Source organism: Schistocerca cancellata, chromosome 8 (assembly GCF_023864275.1).
Source record: "Schistocerca cancellata isolate TAMUIC-IGC-003103 chromosome 8, iqSchCanc2.1, whole genome shotgun sequence".
Lineage (NCBI taxonomy): Eukaryota > Metazoa > Arthropoda > Insecta > Orthoptera > Acrididae > Schistocerca > Schistocerca cancellata.
Genome location: NC_064633.1, coordinates 549,316,809 through 549,339,945, shown reverse-complemented (window position 1 = coordinate 549,339,945; position 23,137 = coordinate 549,316,809). Strand labels below are relative to the sequence as shown.

At 38.7% G+C, this 23,137-nt stretch overlaps 1 protein-coding gene across 5 annotated transcripts in view; it reads left to right on the top strand.

Annotated features, from left to right (window-relative positions):
- LOC126094654 (mitochondrial inner membrane protease subunit 1-like) overlaps positions 1-23,137 on the top strand; it is a 56,245-nt gene that overhangs the window by 31,144 nt on the left and 1,964 nt on the right. For 2 of the 5 annotated variants that reach the window (XM_049909157.1, XM_049909156.1), the window contains exons 2-3: positions 1,746-1,943; positions 10,911-11,061. In XM_049909157.1, coding sequence (XP_049765114.1) covers positions 1,746-1,943; positions 10,911-11,061 — 349 coding nt within the window. Of the gene's footprint in view, positions 1-1,745; positions 1,944-10,910; positions 11,379-12,380; positions 12,960-23,137 lie in introns of those variants that run through there. The other 3 variants (XM_049909155.1, XM_049909152.1, XM_049909154.1) reach the window with 3 other exon arrangements.

The following is a 23,137-nucleotide window of genomic DNA, read 5'->3' as shown; positions in this document are numbered from 1 at the left end:
AACCCCCCGCTCACCGCTGTCACTTCCTCTCGATTCTTGACGTGTTCCGGGGCTCTGAAGTTGTTTACACCAACAGCTTGGTGGCTGCTGGTAATGTTGGCTTCACCTATGTCCACAGAGGCCATAATTAACAGCATTCCTTGCCTGCTGGCTGCAGTGTATTCATTGTAGAGCTTGTGGCCATATCTCGTGCACTTCAGTGCATCCGTTCCTGTTCTGGTGTGTCGTTTCTTTTCTTTTCTGTTCTGACTCCCTGAGCAGCTTACAAGCTGTCGACCAGTGCTACCCTTGCCATCCTTCAGTAGTGAACATCCAGGAGTCCATCTCTGCCCTGGAACGGTCCAGTCGTTCAGTGGTGTTTGTGTGGACCCTAGGATACATCGGAATACCAGGCAATGAACTTGCTGACAAGCTGGCGAAACAGACTATGTGGAAACTGCTCCTGGCAATGGGCATCTTTGAAACTGACCTGCATTCTGTCTTACACTACAAGGTTTTTCGGTTTTGGGAGACAGAGTGGTAAACAGTATGCACAACAAACTGTGTGTTATTAAGGAGACTGTGAATGTGTGAAAGTCTTCTGTGCAGGCTTCTCGCAGGGAATCAGTTGTCCTTTGTCGGCTCCTTATTGGCCATACGTGGCTCACACATGGTTACCTCCTCCGTCGTGAGGACCCATCTCAGTGTCTCTGTGGTTCCCAAATGACAGTTGTCCACCTCTTGCTGGACTGCCCACTTTTAGCCGCTTTGCGCTGGACCTTTAACTTTCTCAGCACCCTACCATCAGTGTTGGGTGAGAATGACTCAATAGCAGCTTTAGTTTTAAGTTTATTTCAGAGTGGCTGGCTTCTCCTTTTTAATCTCATGGTCAGTCAGCCATGTTAATCTGCTTTCTTGTTTTTAGTCTCTTCTCCCTGTTTCTTGTGTGTGTCTGTGGCTTTCTTGACCTGTTTAGCCCATTGTAGTGTTTGTTGTCCTTCTGTCATTCTTCTGGTTCTTCCTTTCTCATGTTATTGTGCCATACATCTTCTTTGTTTTCTTCTTTCGCTTGGGTAATTGTTCTACTGGGAACAAGGGACTAATGACCTTGCATTGTGGTCCCCCCCCCCTTTTCAACACACCAACCAACCAAGCACTAAGCAGACTCAGAAGGATGTGGGTTGCAGTATGTACTTGGAGATGAAGAAGCTTGCACAGGATAGAGTAGCATAGAGAGCATCAAACCAGTCTCTGGACTGAAGACAACAATAACAACAACAACAACAACAACAACAACAACAACGTCAGACATGGAGTGACGAAATATATTTCTTGGTAGACAGTCCAAATGGGAATATGTAAGAAGTTAACAGATAGTCTGTTGGTTCAGTGTTCTTATGTTCTGTAACATTTTAATATTTCATAATAAGGATATTAAATTCTGAGAACTATGCACCACCTTTCATTTATTTTCAAGCGAGGGGTTGATTGTCTTTATTATTTTGTAAATTAGTGTTAATGTAATATATTTATGTTTAACTGTCCCATTCATCCTAAACATGTTTTTTAGCATTAAAGAGAATTCATAGATGACAAAAAGTAGAAATATTCTGTGAAGTTGTTTTGTTGGTATCTGCTTTAGCATTAATAAGACAACAGGACCTCTGTACTGAAGTGAATAATATAAAAAGATCTGTAAGGTAATGAAATGTTTGTTTTTATTAATATTGGTTTCTGCTCTTTATGATAATTGTTTATGGTTAAAGTGTTCAGGACCTTCAATGGAACCAACTATTTTCTCCAACAATATTCTGCTTTCTGAACATATAACACCAAGGCTACAACAGATCAAGAAAGGAGACATTGTTATATCAAGATCGCCAACAAATCCAAGACAGCATATTTGTAAAAGAGTAACTGGCCTTCCTGGGGACAGAAAACTGATGGGATTTTCATGTAAAGTGGTATGTTTCATAGTCATGCATTTTTTAATATTTTGTTGCAGAATCCTTCACTTTGTTTTAATAGAGTCATTCAGATAAAACTGCAAGTACCTTGCTTTCCTATCAATTATTTTGTAAGTGTGTTGTCATTATTGTCAAGTTTTATTCTCTGCTGTAGGTTCTTAGAAACTTATGTCTACTGTGATGATTAAAATAGACAGTGGAAGTCATCAGTTACTTGAAATGTGGAACATGTAAGGGGGAACAGGGAACATGTTGTCTCTCTGCACTAATGTTTAAGTGTAACAGAACATAAATGGAAAATATGATAGACCAGTGCAAGCAGTGCTACATCCAAGTAAATTATTTGTTAAAAATTAAGTGTCTTGTTTTGCAGTTCACAATTTTTTTTCAGTAGATGTAGAAATAACCACATTGTTTCTTAATTTAGCAGTGGGGAGGCATTTACTGATAAACGATTTCTGTTTACAGATAAAAGTGTGCCATAAAAATAAAGTGTAACTTGTACATTTGAATGTATTCACTTCTTTCAGCTTTTGTAATGACTCTGCATTGTTAGACGCACAGAAGAGAGACTGGCCTTCAGTCCTATTGCACAAGTGTATGCAATGCTTTAGACAAGATATTGAATTTTACTTTGAGAATACTGAGGCTGACAACAGAGTGGCAAGTGAGTGGGGGAGAGATTGGGGAAGGAACAGAAATTGTGAGTTAATGAAGAAATGAGGGCTGGATTAACAATGACAAATGACAGACAGTTTGTGTAGATAATGTTTACAGGATGCCAGGTGAGATCTGAGCAGGATGGAGTATTTGGTTGTGTCACAGGTGATAAACAGAACGAAAATAATGCGTGTGTTTATTGTAGTTTCAGTTTACAATGGGACCCTTGAAGAAAGAATGAAGTTTCACCAAGTACCAGTCTGATGGGTAACAGGGGTGAATGTCCAAAATATTTGATAGAAAGAATTATATTTCTGGGACAAAAGTGGAACAATAGAGAAAGACAGAGACAGTAGTAGTGGAAAGACGCCTGTTCATTACTGTTGGTCGGCTCTGCAGTCCTTGTAGAATCTTGGCCTGCTTTCCCCAGCCTCCATCCATTGCTTTCCTTCTCCAATTCCTGATTCCCATTGCTCTGAGGTCATCTTCCATATCTTCAAGACACCTTTTCCTGGGTCTTCCTCTTCTTCTCCTCTCAGACTTTCCTGTAGGCCCTTCCGTAACATTCCAAGTACCCGGCATTTTCTGTCAATAACCAGCACTTCTTGTTCCTCCTCCCTTCATCTTCTCTACAATATTAATCTGTCCAAAAAGTGTCTGTAGTTCTGTGTTCCTCCTTATTCTTTAGCTTCCTTCCAATCTCGTTGCTCCAAATATCTTTCTCAAAATATTCCTTTCCCATCTTAATATCCAGCCTCCTTTCATTAAAGGCATAACAGACTTCTTATCCACTGATTGCTGTGGGTCTTCATGTAGTCAAATATATTTTGATCTTTATATTCTTGCTAACATCTCTTGACTTGAATATATTTTGCAAAAAATAATAGCATCCATTTCTACTTTGTATCCTTTCTTGAACTTCTACAGCTGTCCTGTTGTCTTCTGGTATTATTGACCCTAGGTATTTAAATGCTTCCACTCTTTGATATTATTTCCCTTTTATTTTTCATGAAGTCTCTGCTCCATCCCTACCAGGATCTATCATCATCATATACATTGTTTTGCCTATATTTGCTTTCAGTACTGATTTCCATGCCACTCCTCCTAATTCAGCATTATTATCGTTCAGAACTGTGACATGGCTTGCCGTTAATGCTACATCATCAATGCACAGCACCACCTGAATGTGCTGGTTGGATATTGTTCCTTCTGGGTTTTCGACATTTGCCAAATTATCTTCTCTTAGTACTAAGTTTAAAAGTAGCACAGAGACCACATCACCCTGCTGGAGACCCCTTCATACATGGAACTGTCGTGAGAACTCTAAATCTATTCTGACCATGCAAACTGTTGCTTTCATTGTCATTTCTGTCAGCCTCACTAATTTTAGTAGGATTCCAGAATGTATCAAGCTTTTGAGAATGTTATCCCTTTCTAAACTTTTGTATGCTTGTCTAAAATCAATGTACAACTAATGCAGTTGCTTGTCATATTCATAAAATTTCTCTAGCACTTGCCTCATTAAAAATATCTGGTCCAGTGTAGGCGTGTTTCTCCTAAATCCTGCCTAATAATCTCCCAGCATCTTAGTCAAGAGACTAAAATCTTTCCAAACAATTTACATGTTGTTTGCAAGACAGTAATCCAACAGTAATTGCTTATTGGTTTCTAGTACAATGAGCAGATTATTCCCCCCCTCAGATCCTTAGATATCTCTTGCTTTATCCATATTTCTTTCATTAATTCATTAACAGCTACCTCCATTGTGTTTGACCCAAAATTTTAATAATTCACCCTCTATGCTGTCTTCTGCTGCTGTCTGATTATTGTTGTAGTTTTCAAGTGTAGTCCTCACTTCCTCTAAGAGTGGTGGTTCAATTTTCTGCTCCTCTGCTTCTAATTCTAATTCCAGTTCCTCCTCTTCCTCATTCAAGGCTTCCTCTGTTTACCTCCCCCCCTTCCATCTAGTAACTCAGTAAAATGCTTTTTCCATCTTTCCAAAGCTTAGCTTTAATCTCCAGTTTGATTTCCATCTTTATCTTTATAGAAGACTGCTCTCGGTAGGAATCCTCTCTTCAGCTCACTAGATCTTTCAAAAAAAATGAACACTTTCTGTTGTACCATTTGGAGGTTAGTAAGAACTGACGTCATATGAGGGAGTTAAGTGATACGTATTTCTAAATTTTTTTAAAAAAAATTATGTATATAATCTTTTAATTGTGTTGATTACAATAACGTAGTATGTTACAATTGATTACTAGTTTCAGTTGCTAAACAACCATCTGTGGATCTGTGAAAGTACCAGAAATGGAAAATTGCATTTGGTCAAAACGACTTTTACAATCTTGAAGAACATACATTATTTCCTAGTAATGTTCATTACGTAGCAGAAACATACCACGTGTGCTAGAGACTCTGTGTCTACGTTGAGTGTAGGCTAGAATGCCATCATGTGTTAGTTTATCTCAGAACTATGCAAATAAATGGAAAATACCTACCAGGTAAACATGAACAATTAAAAATTTTACTATATATATATTTTTTAAATAGGTGTTAGAACACAAATATAATCAATAAAAATATTCCATCCTCACTAATGACCCAAGTTTTCCATGTGTTCTTGGTTGCACCAACAAAGTTACAGAGTGCAATTCTGAACCTATGAAAACAACTGAAAACTTTCTTTTGCTAAAATAATGCCTTAGACTGAGTTATAAATTAATTTTAAAGGAGAAGGACATGAAAAATTTAAAATCCCCCATCTGCATAGCTCAGAAAAGCTGGTGGTGGTGGGGAGGATCTAGATGGCATGGGTTGTGAAGCAACCATTGAAATCGTGCATGTTTCTGGCAACAGTTTGGTAGTGGCCATTCATTCTCGTTGACAGCTGCTTGGTTGTAATACCACTGTAAAACGCTGTGCAGTGGTTGCAGCAGAGCTGGGACATAACATGCCCAGCTTCTGACGGGATAGTATAAGCCTGTGGCAAAAGTGGAATATGAAGTGCTGGGTGGGTAGATTGGGAAGGTCTTGCATCTGGTCTTCCACAAGGTTATGATCCCAGTGGCAGGGGATTGGGGGTGGGAGTGGCATAGAGATAGATTAGGATCTACATCTACATTTATACTCTGCAAGCCACCCAACGGTGTGTGGCGGAGGGCACTTTACATGCCACTGTCATTACCTCCCTTTTCTGTTCCAGTCGCGTATGGTTCGCGGGAAGAACGACTGTCTGAAAGCCTCCGTGCGCGCTTGAATCTCTAATTTTACATTCGTGATCTCCTCGGGAGGTATAAGTAGGGGTGGAGGGTATTGCCTGTCTGCGAAGGCCTTTTGAGGCCTTCAGCATACTGGGAGAGGAAGTTCTCATCAATGCAGATGCATCTGCCATGGGTGGCCAGACTGTAAGGAGGAATTTTTTGCTGTGGAAGGGGTGGTAGATGTGAAAGTGCAGGTACTGTTGGTGACTGGTGCATTTGATGTGGACAGAGATGTGGATGGAGCCATCTGAGAGGGGGATTTTGACATCTAGGAAGGTGGCATGATGGGTGGAGGAGGACCAGGTGAAGTGGATGGAAGAGAAGCAGATTGTGGAGGAATGAGGATAAGTTATCCTGGCCTTGGGTCCAGATTATAAAGATATCATCAATAAACCTGAACCAGACCAGGGGTTTGGGGTTTTGGGAAACTAGGAATGTTTCCTCTAGGTGACCCATGAAGAGTTTGGCATAGGAGGGTGTATGGCAGGTGCTCATGGTTGTGCCACAAATTTGTACGTATACCTTCCCTTCAAAGATGAAGTAGTTGTGGGTTAGGATGTAGTTGGTTAGGTGTCAAAGTACCTCCACCCAATTTGTGTCAGCTAGTTATTTGTTGCCCACCCTAGTCTGTGAAATCATGTGTCCAGCCATATGCCTCCTGTCCCCTCTACCTGTATGCCTAGCTAGCCTATGGACAGCTCCCCACTCTCCCACAAGCCACTAGACACTTCCTCCCAAACCCCTCCCTGCCTCCTGTCTTTCTCCGTCCCTCACACCACCCCACCTCACCCAGTACACTCACCATGAGCCAGGAAAGAGCTGGAAGTTGACTGAGCACAATCTAGGGGGATGGGTGTGTGTGTGTGTGTGTGTGTGTGTGTGTGTGTGTGTGTGTGTGTGTGTGTGTGCGTGTTTCTCCCACAAGCTTGAAAAAGGAATTTCATTCCGAAAGCTGGAAAGGCTCTGTACCTTCTGTTTGTGTACCTATCTTTGACGCAGTGGTTCTACCTTTCAGTGAGTCATCTCCTTTATTCCTAAAAAATTCTTAATGAACAAAAGCGATCTTGAACATAAACATTATCTAGAAAATTTTACTGATATTTTGGAAAATGAGAACAGAAACGCACAGTAAATGAAAATGAAAGATAACCATAGATACAAATCATTCCAAAATTATAATATCATTGAAACAAAACTAACATCACTGACTGCAAACATAAAGCATCAATGTGAATAAACTGTCAATCTAGCTGTCAAAAGTATTTCACAGGAAAAAATTCTGCACAAATAGGCGTTCTGTGACATAACAGTCTAGCGACAGACAGTTGACAGTTTATTCACTGATTCAATATGAACATCTATTTGAACTAAACATAAGTATATACGTAAACTGACCTTTATGTAAAACTTTTATAGATGTAAGTGCTCACCAACTGTAACATGTACAGGTTTACTTGAGAACAGCACTGTAAATGAAACAAGCTTGTAGCAAGAAAGAAATGCTATTAATTGAACTATTTGTGGCTTGCCTGGAATAATTCATCACAAAATGTTATATTATGAGGTATTCTATGCTGCGGACCTGCAGTATTTGTTTTGCTTCTTCTAAGTTTTTGTAATGTGCAGCAGAATGTCCTGCAAATATCAGCAACTTTCTTAATAATGTCTCAGTTGCTTTTCACTTGTGAGAGTGGATTTATTTATTTATTATTATTATTATTATTATTATTATTATTAAAATTCACACAGTTTTGTCCAGGAAACAGTTAGAAAATAATGAAGATGCAGATTGCCTTGCGCACTGATTTTCTCTGAAGAGGGTAGAGGTTTGTGCTTGTGATATGTACTCTTCAGGTTCTTTGTACAAACATATCCCACATTACACTTGTCACTGAATTTGAAATTCCTTTATGTATTGTTTAACTGTCACCAGAGTGAAGAACCTTATAGAAATATAAAAGTGTGTCATAATGTTACAGTATAATCACCAAAGTTCAGTTACAGTTTTGAAACATATCATTAACTGCTGTCCTGCCCCGGATTTGCCCGAGTAATGCTAAATATCTATGGTCAGACAGTTTGTCTGGCATAGCAGTAATAGATTATATACACAAACCTTCCTCGTGAATCAATTCTGTCTGTTAGTGATAACCGTATCAAAATCCCTATAGTGGTTCCTGAGATTAATCTTCGTATACTGACAGAAAAACGCTATGGTGCCCCTTTAATTCTTCATAGTTCAGCCTGTTTACATGAAATAGTCAAATTACAGGCACAAGCCTTCCTATTGAACCAGTCTATTAGTTGTTGAAAAGCATTTCCAAATCCCTACAGTAATTCCAGTGATTATCCTTAACACAAAAAACAGGAAATTGGAGTGAGTAGACTTTAAATTACATATGCAAATGGCCTCTCTTGCTGTAAAAAGAGTTGTTTCATCATACTTCCTCAGCTTCTTTTGCACAGTGGTTATTCTTCAGGAATGTTTGTGAATTAGTTGTGTCTAAATCAGTTATTCACTTGTTTTGCTTCTTGTTTCTTTATGTAGCTGTCAGACATGCTTGAACTCATTTTCTTTGGATCCACTGTACATTTGTGAGCTTCCTTTGTTATTCACATCATCGTTGTCTTTTAGTATAACAATGAAAAATGCCAGGTGTTGTAGCAGTTCTGCCTGCTTTATTTATTTCTTTGTTTGTTGCTCTCGATGTCGATGTACTGCGTTGCTATACTGGCTGAAAAATGGGGTGTGGAAGTCAAACACAGACTACTTTAAATGATGTAGCCGACAGATGTGCATTTGTGTTTCACAGTCTTTTACTTTCACTTTTCACAACCCCCCTATACTACACAGTCACATGCGGCCAGTGCAGTATTGTTCAACGTTCCATAAGCCTCATTAATAGTCTGCAGGCGAACATCCACATACTGCTACATCTACATCTACATGGATACTCTGAACATCACATTTAAGTCCCTGGCAGAGGGTTCATTGAACCACCTTCACAATTCTCTATTATTCCAAGCTCGTATAGCGCGCGGAAAGAATGAACACCTATATCTTCCCAGATGAGCTCTGATTTCGCTTATTTTATTGTGGTGATCATTCCGCCCTATGTAGGTTGATGTCAACAAAACGTTTTCGCATTCAGAGGAGAAAGTTGGTGATTGGAATTTTGTGAGAAGATTTCGTCGCAACGAAAAACGCCTTTCTTTTAATGATTTCCAGCCCAAATCCTGTATCATTTCTGTGACACTCTCTCCCATATTTCGCAATAATACAAAACGTGCTGCCTTTCTTTGAACGTTTTCGATGTACTGTCAGTCCTACCTGGTAAGGATCCCACACCGCGCAGCAGTACTCTTAAAGAGGACAGACAAGTGTAGTGTAGGCAGTCTCCTTAGTAGGTCTGTTACATTTTCTAAGTGTCCTGCCAATAAAACGCAGCCTTTGGTTAGCTTTCCCCACAACATTTTCTATGTGTTCTTTCCAATTTAAGTTGTTCATAATTGTAATATCTAGGTATTTAGTTGCTACAGTAGTTTACTGATGTACATCTGTGAGCAGTAAGAGCCTAACCACACAGTTCAGTCTTTCGATTAAATTGAACACCGTCATTGCTTTAACACACATCCTATTGGTGTAACCCTTATTTCACTTTTAAGTTGATGCATTGTTGTCGTTCTAACCAACACAGGTTCCTCGTCTGAAACTCGGCCGTGGACTGACTGAGTTGTGATCGAAACCCGGGCCCTTATATATTTCCTCACAATAATAGGTGCTGAAACTACACATTGTTCAAAGTTAAATTTACAGAAATTACAATTAAAACCTAACTCATTAATACATCAAAAAATTGCGTCTTTTTAACAGTTTCTTCTACTACAAGACTTAGGCCGAATTTTTTATTTAAATCATGAAATTTACAAATATAGTTATGCAAACAATACTTTTGACAAAGCTGTTAATTACAGCTAGTTTTGCTAACATGTTTTCGAATAGAGCCAAATAGATAACTTTTAAGATTACTAGCATCTCGTCTTTCCAATGTTTATAATTAGTGCAGAATTTATATTTGTTTATATGTCAACATTAGAATTTAAGTTAAGAAACAATTACTGATTCCGCCCTATAACAAAAGATACTAACTAGGAATAGTCAAAATAAATTAGAAAATCAATTACATACATAAAACTAAGCAAAAAATAAGTCATGCTGTAAAATCCTATAAAACTGAGGGCCAACCTTTCTCTCTTATTGAAATGCCGATTATATTAATGTATGTTAATGGCAATTAGTTAAAATAAAAAAATTAAGTAGGCAGATCCCAGCTTGCTCCATCACATCATGAAATAAAACTAGTGATATGAGTAAAGACAACCTCTTACACGATACACCCATTCAGGCGGCTCAGTGCTTGAGACAGAGGACTCATGCTCTATAGGAGCAAGGTGGTGAGCTAATAGAGCAAATAGAATACTGGACTCTCATTATGAAGAGTGGCATCCAAATCTCCACCTGGCCATCCTGACTGATTCTGCAATTTTCCAAAATCAATTAGAGCAATTGTCAGGGTAGTCATTTTGAAAAGGGCACAACCAATGTCCATATTTTTGCCCTAGTCCAGATTTTACTCTGCATCTGGTAATGTTGTGACCAAGGGGATGTGAAACTCTAGTCTTTTGTCCTTTCTTACCAATTTAAATTTTCTGCATTCTTGTCATGTGAATACCAGGATGATACATCTAGAAAAGGCTAAGGCTGATTTACTCTCTCTCTCTCTCTCTGTCTCTCTAAGAAAAAAAAAGAGAACTGGTTTGCTATTCACATGTCACCCATCACCCATTCTTCACCTCCTTTTAAAACATCTCTTCATGTGTTACAAGAAGAGAGAAACCTATCAAATATCAGACAATTTTGTGTTTGGTTTACACATGTATTTGTTGCAGCCAAAGTAATTTTTGAACAGTACTAAATTTGGTATTATTGTTGAAGATATTTTTCTAGCAAGCTCATTATGAAGATGTATTTCTTTTGCTGTAGGTTCCACCAGGCCATGTATGGTTAGAAGGAGACAACCGTAATAATTCCACAGACTCCAGGAACTATGGACCTGTACCTTATGGACTCATTAGAGGCCGTGCAGTTTGTAAAGTGTGGCCACCCAGTGAAATTTGCATGTTGACAAATAGAGGCAAGTGTGAACTATCAGAATAATATGGACCTTTTATGACACCTGAAGAGCAAAAGTGACCTAATTTAAAAAAGAAAAACTGTAAAAAAAAGTATCTTACTTTTTGTAATAATGTGCTATCTGACCACAACCATACTTGGACCAAAGCTGTATTTATTGAAATGTATTCTGATGACAGTGTAAAGAAGCGGGTCACATCTTGCCTATTCAGGACATTAGACATTTGTACTGTTTTAATAAAACTCTTTCCTAGTAGTGTATCTATTCATATATTCTTCTTGTACCTACTATTGTAACCAAAGACTGACGAAATAATATGTTATTCATTATTAACATTTTCTTTTCATGTCCAGGATCTGATGAAAGTGTTGGGAATATAAGTTTTTATGTTGATGAATTACAGTTTTTTCTCCGGGGAAAGTTTTCTTCAAATAGTATTGGTGTGTTGTCACACATTGAGAAATCCATGTGGTACTCGTAACTAATACTTACGTATCCTGTGATAGTAATGTCATCTCCCTCACTATCCCATCTCCTCCTCCCCCCCCCCCCCTCCCCATTTCTCTCTCTCTCTCTCTCTCTCTCTGTCTCTGTCTGTGTGTGTGTGTGTGTGTGTGTGTGTGTGTGTGTGTGTGTGTGTGTGTCTAGGGAAATCTGCAGCTTAATATATATGGAAAATAGACCAACAATACAGAGGCCAAACGTGCGGCGGCAGCAAAAAGTGTAAAAAACAGAATTTTATAAAATAAATACGTCACAGTTCTGAACTGTGCAAATCGATGTTTGTCCTGGAAATTCGACGTTCCAGATGAACAGACATTTTAAAAATACGCAGTAGTAAAACCGAAGCTAGGAACGAATTTAAAAGAACTAGTAAATTACGTTAATTCGGTGCAAGCTTTTCGCGAAGCAGCAGTGTACAAGAAAATAAGATTGAATACGAAATTTAATCGCATCCTGTCAAAACAATCTACAAGTTCAAGGTAATGACACAGACACTGCAAATCAATAGGTGATTCATAGATAAACAAAATAGGCAAAAAATAGAGGAACTGTCTGACAGGGTTAGTGCCGTATTCATTGGCCCTAACAAATGTTCCATGTTGGAATGGATGACGAACAGTTAAATAGGTTAAGGGGCCCATCCATCAAATTTTTAGCAGATTTCCTTGTGGATTTACAGGCGTGATCAAATTCCCAGCAAGCCTTGAGCAGGCTTCCTGGACATTAAGTGATTAAACATGAGATGATGTTAAGGCGAAGCTACCGAAATGCTTAAGGCAAGGTTCCTTGAGGCGCGGCCGCCATAACTCCTGTACACCGTGAGGCTTGCGATCAGTTTGTATGTTTTCATTTCAAGCTTGGCAGTTTCCTGTCGCGCATGCGCACTGCGTGTCGTCCGCGTAAGCTCAGGCTACTCATGGCTGATGACTTCACCGTCTGCGTGAACTTCCCGATCTTGTTTTTTCGCGTAATTTAATTCACTATCTATTATGAGTAGGCAGTTTTGGAAAGATTTTTTGATTGCTTATATGTCCATGCCTTGTTTGTGGAAAGTTAGGTCCCCAGACTACAACAACAGAGTCAAGAAAAACCAGTGCTATGCTATATTGGCAAATATGTGTCGCGAATTCGAACCGACAGCAGACAGAGCTTTCGTACAAAGAAAGATAAATTCGTTTCGTACAACATTTCGTAAGGAACACAGGAAAGTAACTGAAAGCAAAATGTGTGCTACCGGAACAGCTGACGTACACAAGCCAACTTTGTGGTACTATGACATATTGTTACCGACGGTTCTGCAAGGGTCCCCACGGTCCATCCAGTCAACACTGGAAGAAGTCGAGTTGGCACAAGATGACATTAGTAATTTCGAAGATAGTGAAGCAGATGCAGAGGTAGGTGATACAGACTTATAAATTGCAATGAAGCACCACGCACATACCGACAGTTTACTGTGTGTAATTATTTTGGTCAGGAATGATCAAACAGCTATTTGTCGAGTTTAATTTATTCGGAAAGCAGTATGTAAAATTCTGCCTCGCATGCTCATATTTTATCGTAGCAAACTGGGTTACGATCTTAAAGATACTTTTTAAGTGGTATCTAAAGGTAATACACAATCGGTAGTAGAAATGACATTTTAACACTCAGTTATCTAAAAATATCGGTACGCTTTGTTTAAAATAAAATACGTAAGTCATTTTATATCGAATAATGCCACGGAGAGAGGGAAACTCGAATTACTCGCATGTACAGATCCATGGAATGCGCATACCAAATAAACATGTCGCTCGGTGCGCTTAACTTGGTAGTGGCCTTTCGCAGCATCCTTACGAGGTGAAACGTTTACGTGATAACGAATACTTAATTATACGTGTTCAGTAATGATCCTATAGACCCATATAAAATGACGTCACTTCCATATGGAAGTGAGGCTTTAGGTAGCGCCCGCGATGGGTAAGGAATTGTGATGAAGGAATTTTCGGTATAGAAAAGAATCGCGACCGCGTAACGCGGTTTTCATGACACAGGCGTAGTTTACTGGAGATACTAAGTACGCCACGTAACTAAGCGGCGATCCAGTAGCATCGAATACTGCCAAAGGAGTGTGACTGCTGGTGAAGGCTTGTCAATGCTTACCAGTCCTTGCCACATTTCCTTGTCAGATTTCCATGAATCTAGCATTTATCAGCAGTGATTACGCGCGGTACTAGCGTGCTTCCCATACCATGTGTCGTCCTTTTTATGTCAATTTAACAAAGTTTCGGCACAAAAGCCCAAAAGATCATTACCATGTAGCTAGTATTTACATAGGAATTTACGTTGCCACGTAGGAGAATGAACTTAGAGACATGAGCAAGCTCACACAACAGCTTAAGAGGCGAATAGGGGTGATGCATTTGAAATATGTGCCATTTCCTACAAGTTGTGAACTAGCTGTTGGACATGAAGGCCTTGTGTCAATGAGGAGTGGCTGGAGGTGAAAGACACCTTGCTATGGATCATGAAATAAACTATCCATATGTGACATTCCTTCTCCTGGTCGCTAAGAAAGAATGAATTACTACTCAACGATCTCCGTTTTGGACATAGCACCATTATCTATGCATTCTACTCCCACAAGAGGGGCCCACCTCTTGGTAGTGCCTGTGGCATACAATACTCATTTTATTATGGTATACTGTAAGGGATTGCATTTCATTTTATGACAGGAGGGCAGTTGTAAATTGAAATGATTGTGTTATAACATTTAAGATTTTGACTAGTGTCTTTGAGTCCAGCATGAGCTTTTATTATGTATGATGTCTCCAGTGTGCCATTTTTAGTCCATTAATCAGCTAACCACATTTTTCTGCTATACTACTGTAGATCTTTCATTGTTTCATTTCTCTTTTTTTATCAGACAGTTCAGAATTAACAATAGATTTCACACAGAGTGACATGGATGTGTGTGCACACATTGTTTCTGGGGAAATGGTGTATTACAATTTTATGGTCTATCTTTCTTATTTCCACTGACTGAAATTAAGTGTGAGGTTTAGACACATAGTTGTTATGTGCTTAAACAAATGTGTTATCAAATAATTGTTACTGAATTGCATATTTTACAACAGTCAGTACCTTTGGATCTATGCTTCATGTTCTTGGCAGGCAATCTCTCGTTGACACGCTCCAGATCAGTAAATTATGGCTGCATGTATTATGAATTGCACACACAGTTGTAACAGCTATTTTAGCTATTTGTGAGCATGGTTGTATTGGCTTCTTATACAAGCAAAACTTAGAAACTACCATTCTGAATACCTTTTTCTCATCATGATGTGCTCTCTATAGTCTGTAGTTGAATACTCTTTCTTTGCAGCACAATAGGCAGTGCTTTGAAAAACTTAATCAAATAGGAAGGTAAAGGAATTGTCATCACCATGTAAAAGTATATCTTCTGGCAGGCCAAGTTTTGAACTTGGTGTCTGATTTTATAGGACCTTCCTGCTTTGCATCTCGATGTATGCAAAATAGTTAATTGCTCTCTGATACTGCCTAGTATGCCCATGTAATTGTGGAATTCTGAAGCACATGCTTCCCATAAATTTGCACTGAAGCCTCTGAAGTTGTATGGGATCCTGATAGTTCTTCATTATACTCTTACATTCTTTATCAGTCTGTAACATCTTTAACAAAGAATGGATTATTTATCCATGCATGGTGCTTCATTAATGAGACGGAACTGTTAAACCACTTAACTTTGCTGTGTGGAGTGTATCTGTCTATTTAGTTGATCAATAAATTGTATGTAATACGGTTTCTGCGATCACATACATCATGAATTAATTATGATTAATTATGATTCGGACTTGATAAATAGTTACGAATAATTGTGATATGTTCCTTTTACCTCCCCCCCCCCCCCCCCCCCCCCCCCCCCCCGTTTTTTTTGTCAGATCTACATGCTGACCGAAAAAGTTTCTTCTTTTAATACCAGGTTCTTCATACATTGACAGATAACTCCCATCAGATATGTATAACACAACCATATTCAATCACCCAGCATCATCTTCAGATCAAAGTAATTGTGTCAACAACTTACCTTGTCTTCTCAGAACCACATATCTGAGTTGGCGAGATGGGTTGCTGATGCAACAACTTTCATCTGCAGATGATCCTTAGTTATCAAAACATGGAATCTAATTAAGTGTGCAACTGAGATGATCAATAAATGAGAATTATCTTAAATATCAATACAGTTGCTGACTCCCAAGAGATGAATATGTCAACTACAGTCAATGCAGATGTCTTGTCTCATTATACTGCAGAATGTGAATACATTTTGACAAATCAAACATGATAGAATGAATGTCAGGATGACAGTTTAAAAACTTAGTTTGTTTGCTTTTACATTGTCACTATTGTTATGAGCACCATTCTTCCATGGCTGCGACATTAAAGAACCGGAGGCCCATAACACGTGGTGATGTTAAACTTTAGTCTTCTCATGTTGAGGAAACAAAACTGGACTATTAATTTAAAAAACAGTAAATATCATGATCATATTTCATCATTTAGAAGGACAGAGGCTGTAACACATAATTTTCCCTAAAATGATGGGTAACACAAGTGGTCTCGTTGTATCATTTCAGATTTTAGCACAATCATCCACAGTGGTTTATACAAATGAAATTATTGAGACTGAACAAGTCCAGTTAATCAGTAATTGGTGATCAGTACAATAAAGAAGAGTGAGGGGAAGAGCAGTGTTCCAGTGATACAGCTCTCTTTTAGAATTTGTAAGATAAAAGAGACTAGAAAATTAGCCCACTTTGCTGAGAGCACATCTGTGCAAATGTACAAGCCATGTGAAAAATACACTGTGTATAGCTAATGGCAAAAATAAAAAATGACTGTGAAGCAAAAAGCTTTCATTCTGAAGGACAGAGAAAAGAAACTTGTGCGTTGGCACTCTTTCGTGTTCAAGGGTCTGTTGGTGGGACTGTCACAAGTGATTACATACCAGATTTATTTACTCTTATATCTTCCCTTTTGATTCAGTATCATATTCAAATGAAAAATCAACACCTGAAAAGTAGAATTAGTTACCTACAGACATCATAAAAAAATCTGGCTCAAACTTGGCTATTGCGAATTTTGGTACTCAATACAGATGCAGTAGAGACAAGTAAGAATCTACATTTGCCAAAAACTCAATATGATTTATAGTTTGTTTTGACAATAATGGTTCACATATTACAATATGTTCTCTCTTATTGCATATTTAACTTGTTGTTGTTCTGGTCTTCTGTCCAGAGACTAGTTTGATGCAGATCTCCCTGCTACTCTGAAATTTGAACTGTTCTAACATCATACTTAGATGCTTCAAGAAGCTCTGGTGTCGTCCCCAACACAAGCTGTGATGTCTTCTCTTTACCTTGTCACAAATCCAAACATGCTTATCTTTATCCTTTTATACTGATTTCAAGTAGACTAACATTTACTAAACTACTAATAATAATTCATGTGTAAAAATGTTCATTCCTAGCAAAGTAGTGGTGTTCAGTTACTGACAAAAATTCAAAACTAAAGTGTGCACAAACACTATGAGTCATCCATTAAATGAAATAGCTTTTACGAAGCTAATGTTTTCACAAAATGTCTCTTAGAACCTAAAGTGTCTGTGTGAACACTATTTTATGGTTACTATAATGCTATGAATAGTAGTGTTATTTTTAGATTTGTAACATTGGCAGTGGCCAGAGACATAACACCAGCAGCTCAGAGTCATTAAGAAGACTTCTGCTGATACAGACAAAAAAGACAGGAGCATGACACACAATATTCATGGTCAATTAATGGTTAAACATCAATAAAAATTGTTAAAAAATAATTTTGGACATCAATCTTATTAGTTTCAAATCATTATAGTTCAGATAATGTAACTCTTAGTAATTTGTAGATGAATCGTGAAATTTTAATCTTTTAAAAAATTGGTAGCCTGTCACATCAAACTCAGTCAAAATGACAGAATTAAAAGTTTCTTCATTGCTATACTTATAAAAGTCCTTGTAACTACTCAACTATGAGTGAAATTCTATTTTAGTAAAATCTGTTCTCATGTAATTTGAGTCAAATTTAGGTACGATTTTGAATTAATACAATGTAAAAGCATTTTTAGAAGATCACAATATGTCATGGTTTAAAAGACAGCTTTGGCATTTCTGCCAGAAGTGCAGGATCACTTCAGTACAGCTCTGGCTACAGGCCCAGTACAGCTCTGGCTACAGGCCCTAGCTGCCTGGCCCCAAACATTGTGTAAACTGGTGGACAAGGGTGGAAGACGGACACTGTGGTTCGCTGTGGTGCAGGGAAAGGGGGAGGGGTGTGTCTGGACTGCTCCCTCCAATAGACCTGCCTGAGCTGGCCCTAAAGCTATGTTATGGTGAGGGGTGAAGTGGGGAAAGGGAGACAGCTTGGTCACATCACTGTGACTGCAGCTTTGCAGACCGGTGGTGTGGAGAGAGTAAGGGCCACCTGACACGGGCACCCTGGCACTGGATGAATGGATTGGGGAAAGGAAAAAAATGGTCGGCACTGTGGATTGTAGAAGGGTAAGCTGAGGGGAGTGGTGAGAAAAGGGTAGTGGTGAGGCTTTAGCCCTGCTGTCATCAGCTCAGAGTAACATAATTTCTCTGCAACGGAGCAGGGGAAACTGGGCCTGATTACCTCTGATCTCAGTTACTCATACTGTATCAAGTCATGTGACACTCACATGATACAACATGGAAAACATGCACCGAATAAAGTCATATCATAACATTTCTGGTTGGGCTGGGCCGCTCTGGCCCTTGAGAACAAACTGCCCCAGTGTGCTTTATATGTACAGAAAGAGCAACCAGGCAGTTCCAAACCTTTATGAAAAATATGAATGTAAAGAGCATGTAGAGTCCAGTGTGGAAATAGAAAGCACATCCATCAGCTTTGTAGACATGAATATTAGCATCAACAAAGGAAGTCACCAATGTGAAATATACTTGAAAGACACATAAACAAGCTCCTACATTCTAACTACCTCAACGCACCATGCCTCCCACAAGCACACTGCTTACCATTTCATGATCACTGCTTGATGTCACTTCCAGTGTCCACTCTTGATATTTAGCAGGACTACACATCATCAAAACAACAACTATAGATGAGTGTTATGAGCCCTCATTTTAACAATATTCATAAAAAAAAAACTAAGAAACTAGAGCTAAAACAAGTGCCAGAGAAATATGTTGTACTAGTCAGAGACCACCTGTACCATATAGACAGTAGGCAAGTTTCTACTGACAAACTCAGTCCACAATGATCAAAAGTGAAACCTATAAGATCAGTTGCAAAGAGTTGGATTCATAGTATATAAGAAAAATTGTAGATCAATGCGCACCTGATTTAAAGAACACCAAAAAAGCTGGAATCTGTGGGAAACAGACTCCTCCTTATGCTACATTGTCTCAAATCCACCCCCCTCATCTCCATCAGTAATGTTGTAGGAAAGTTCTGGTATAATGTAAATATTTTTGGATTGGAGGAGACCACTCACTGAAAAAAAGGCACATATAAAAAGAAAGAAAACTTGCTAGCTTTTGGAGACCCACACACATAGTGATTAGTTAGCTACATGTTCCATGGGTCATTTTGCCATTTTGCACAATAGTTTGTAATGGCATGGAATGAGTCTTTTGCATTTAGATTGCAAATTAATTTGTACATACGGTTACATTCTGAACATTTCTAAAGTTGGTGTCTCTCTCTCTCTCTCTCTCTCTCTCTCTCTCTCTCTCTCTCTCTCTCTCTCTCTCTCTCCCTCTCTCTCCCTCCCCCCCCCCTCCCTCTCCCCCCCCCCTCACCCCCCACCCCACTGCACTCCTGGTTTTGCACTGGTTTTGAGCACAAATGTGGCTGAACAGAATTGTTTTAGGAGCTCCAAAATGTGTTTCTTCTAATTCAAATTCTCTTCAATATGGGTCCTTAAGAATTTTGAAGGTACCACCCTATTTATTATTTCTTCACCAGGTGTTATACGTATCATTGTTGTAGTATCTCTAGATGTGCTGAACTGAATATGTTGTGTCTTTTTAAAATTGAGTGTGTGACCATTTGCAGAAAACCAGCCCATGATACTTTGAAGAACTTTGTGTGTGTATGCTTGCGTTGATTGCAATACTAGTGTCATCTGCAAAAAGAACTAATTCTGCTTGTATGTTAGGTGGAAGAGCATTTACGTATATAAGGAACAGTAGTGGGCCTAAGATTGAAACACTGGTAACCCTATACGTGATCTCACCTAAGTCAGAATTATGTCCCTAGAATGTATTCTTTAATTACTAAGTACAACTTTCTGCATTCTTTTGTTTAGATGGTAATGATACTACTGCTACTAAGGTGAAACACTAGTCTAGATTACATTGTCTAATCAAAAATTTTGGAGAATGATGTCAGCAATAAATCAGGTTGGTAATTATTGACATCTCTCTTATCACTTTTCTTAAAGAGGTGTTTAACAGTGGCATATGTCAGTCTCCCTGGAAAAACACAATGCATTACATATTTAAGATAAGATCAGGCTTATTACATGGGAACAAATTTTTAGTAACACTGTCAAAACCAGATGAGCTTTTATTTTTGAGAGAATGTGTAATTTTCATAATTTCAGAAGGAGAAGTTGGTGATACATTCATATGAATTTTATGAAAGTTACATGTTCAACATACTGCTGTGATTTTGCTCTTGAACTGTATGTCCCTGTGCTTTCTACTATATTTAAGAAATGATTAATAAATGCATTTGCTACCTGTGATTCATCATTTATAGTCTTTCCGCTCAGTTTAATAGTGATGTTATCTTGTCCTATGGCTGGTTATCCTGTCTCTCGCTTCACTACGTTCCTTATAGCCTTAAGATTGTTGGGAGTACTGATTTCTGACATTATGTGCATATTCCTTGAGTTTTTCATATCTTTCCTTTGTAATTTTGAGTAGTTTTTGTAGTGTGCAACTACTGCAAGATCCCTACTTGTTCTTGCCAAAAGATAGATTTCCCTTTTCATTTCCCTAGATACCTCTAGTGACCCATGGTTTTTTACACGGCTGTTTAGTTTCCCTTCTGATTAACATATGCAGACAGCTGTTTTCAAATAATGATATGAATTTATCATGAAATAGATTAATTTTTTTGTTAGCATTTGATTCTTTATAAATTACATCCCGTGTCATCTCCTGTAAACTATTTCTAAAACATTTGTCCTGGAGTCATTAATTATTCTGATTTCCACTGAGGAGTATTCTTACTGTAAGTTGCTATGTTATTTATCCTAACTAAATACGCATCATGATCAGAAAGAGCATTTTTTATTGGGTAAACAGTTATTTTCTTGCTTTGAGCTGCATAAAAAGAAAACATCAGTTGGGGGTCCTACTGTCTTCATACACCCGTATTGGAAATTTAATTACTGAGATCAAATTGTAGGATCCAAATAAGGTCCAAGATCATACGTTGAAGTCACCACAGACTATAACTGCTTGCTGCTATCTGACAGCACAGCAATGAATCCAGATTACTCATAAATAGTTCAAAATTTCCCATTGGGGATCCGTATACAGTTACATATACAGTTACAATTAAAAGTGAACTATTTTTCAGTATTAACTCACAACCATGTGCTTCTATGTGCTGATCCCTACAAAATGTTTTTGGACTTGTGTTCTGTCTTAATATATGCAGCAGTGTCTCCTTCTTCCATGTTATACCTTCAATTGTAAGTTGCAGTAGTGTAATCTTTTATATGTAACTTATCTAACCCTGTGGTTATGTGGTGCTCAGGCAGGCACAGGATGTATCTCTTTCCAGAACTATCTAAATTTTGCAAATAGCCAAGAAGCTCTCCTATCTTATTATTCAATCCTCTAATATTTTGATGAGATAATTGAACCTTACTTTTCTGTGCATTATTAAGCATTTTGTGGGGCTCTGTTATTTTCACTTTTTCCAAAACAAGGTGCTTCAATCCTGATTCTAACCTAAAATAGGTGCCCCTCTGACAGCAGTAACCACAGGGATCTTGCTATGCACGGTTCCCCCCCCCCCCTCCCTCTGCACCCCCACCCCCACATATTATCTGGAAGAAGCCTAGAGAATCTGGCTTTCCCTCTCCTATTCAGGTCTAGGCCAGGTCTAATGGATATTCCCATTTTCCAATTGTAGCAGCTGGCACTGCACTCATATGAGATTTTGTTTCAGTCAGCAGCAGCTTGCTCAACTCAGTTTTCATTCAGCTCACTGCAGTGTTTACCCAGAGCTGGTCGTGGTGCTGCAGCACCTCCACAAAACTCAGTTTTGCGTATGTAGTTGCTGCACCTGTTTCGTTCAGATCACTCCTAATGCTGTAAATACTGTTCTTAGCCAGGCCATTCCCTGCTCCACCAGCTATAATCAAGTGAGCCTCTTTGCCAAAACCTTTCCACAAATTCCCTATGTCCTCTGTCACCTAGCTATGGCTATAAGTTGGCTTCACAATTCTTGTGACAGGTTACCCTGTTCCTAATTTGTTCTGTATCATCTGGCCTATACAGCTCATTACAAGTACCTAGCAGCAAGACTCTTCTTCCTACTATATGTGGTACTGCCCTACATTTGGTTTGTTTGCTAGAAGTCTGCTGCACCCTATTGTGACTTACAGCTGGCTGAGACTCTTCCCCTCTTACTTCAGGTAACAATCAAATTTATTTGATACTGTTACCTCAGATGTAGATGAAGTTGAAGAGCTGTTCTCCTTCTGCCCATTGCTTGTTACCTTTATGCAGTTCCCAAGATCTTTTTCCCCTCTTCAACCTATCTAGTTCAAATTTCATGTGATCCAATTCAACCCGAAGGACACAAATCTTTGCTTCCTACTCAGCGATTCTCTTGTCTTTTTTTGCAAAGCTTACATTTCTGTGGGACAGCCTCATTGATTTCCCCTTCAGTTCCCCATACAGTCACCTCAGTGAAATTCCAACCCACAGTCTACACATTCCACTCTCTCTTTGACTATCCTACTCCAAAATTCACACTTTTCACACATTGCAACAGAGTGAGGTGCATGAGCCTATGCCTCTATATGGTGGTGGCTGGGTGAACTGTTGTCTAGCTGGTATTATGTAGGGGAAAAGGCATTTTAATGTGTTCTCTCTGTGGATTTTACTTTAGCTCGTAAAAGGATTACACTGAAAGCAGGCAAGTTTTCTTTCTTTTTGTGTGCACCTATTGACGACTCAGCAGTTCTGCTATCTGTGAGGAATATTAGTGCCAACAATGATATCAACAGAAATTGTAAATGAGTCAGTATTACAATTTTGTGGGGTACGTGTGAAGACAGTAACTGGTGACAAATAGAAAAGTGTTGATAGTTTCAGAATTTGTAAATTTCGGTGGTGTACCCACTTTTTAGGTGCAAACAGTAACCTTGCATAACAGCAAAGTCTTCACAGTTGTTAATATTTAACAATTTTGCTGTTACGCCTGCTTGTACCCAGTTCTTACTTGCAACTCAGTAATTTGAGTC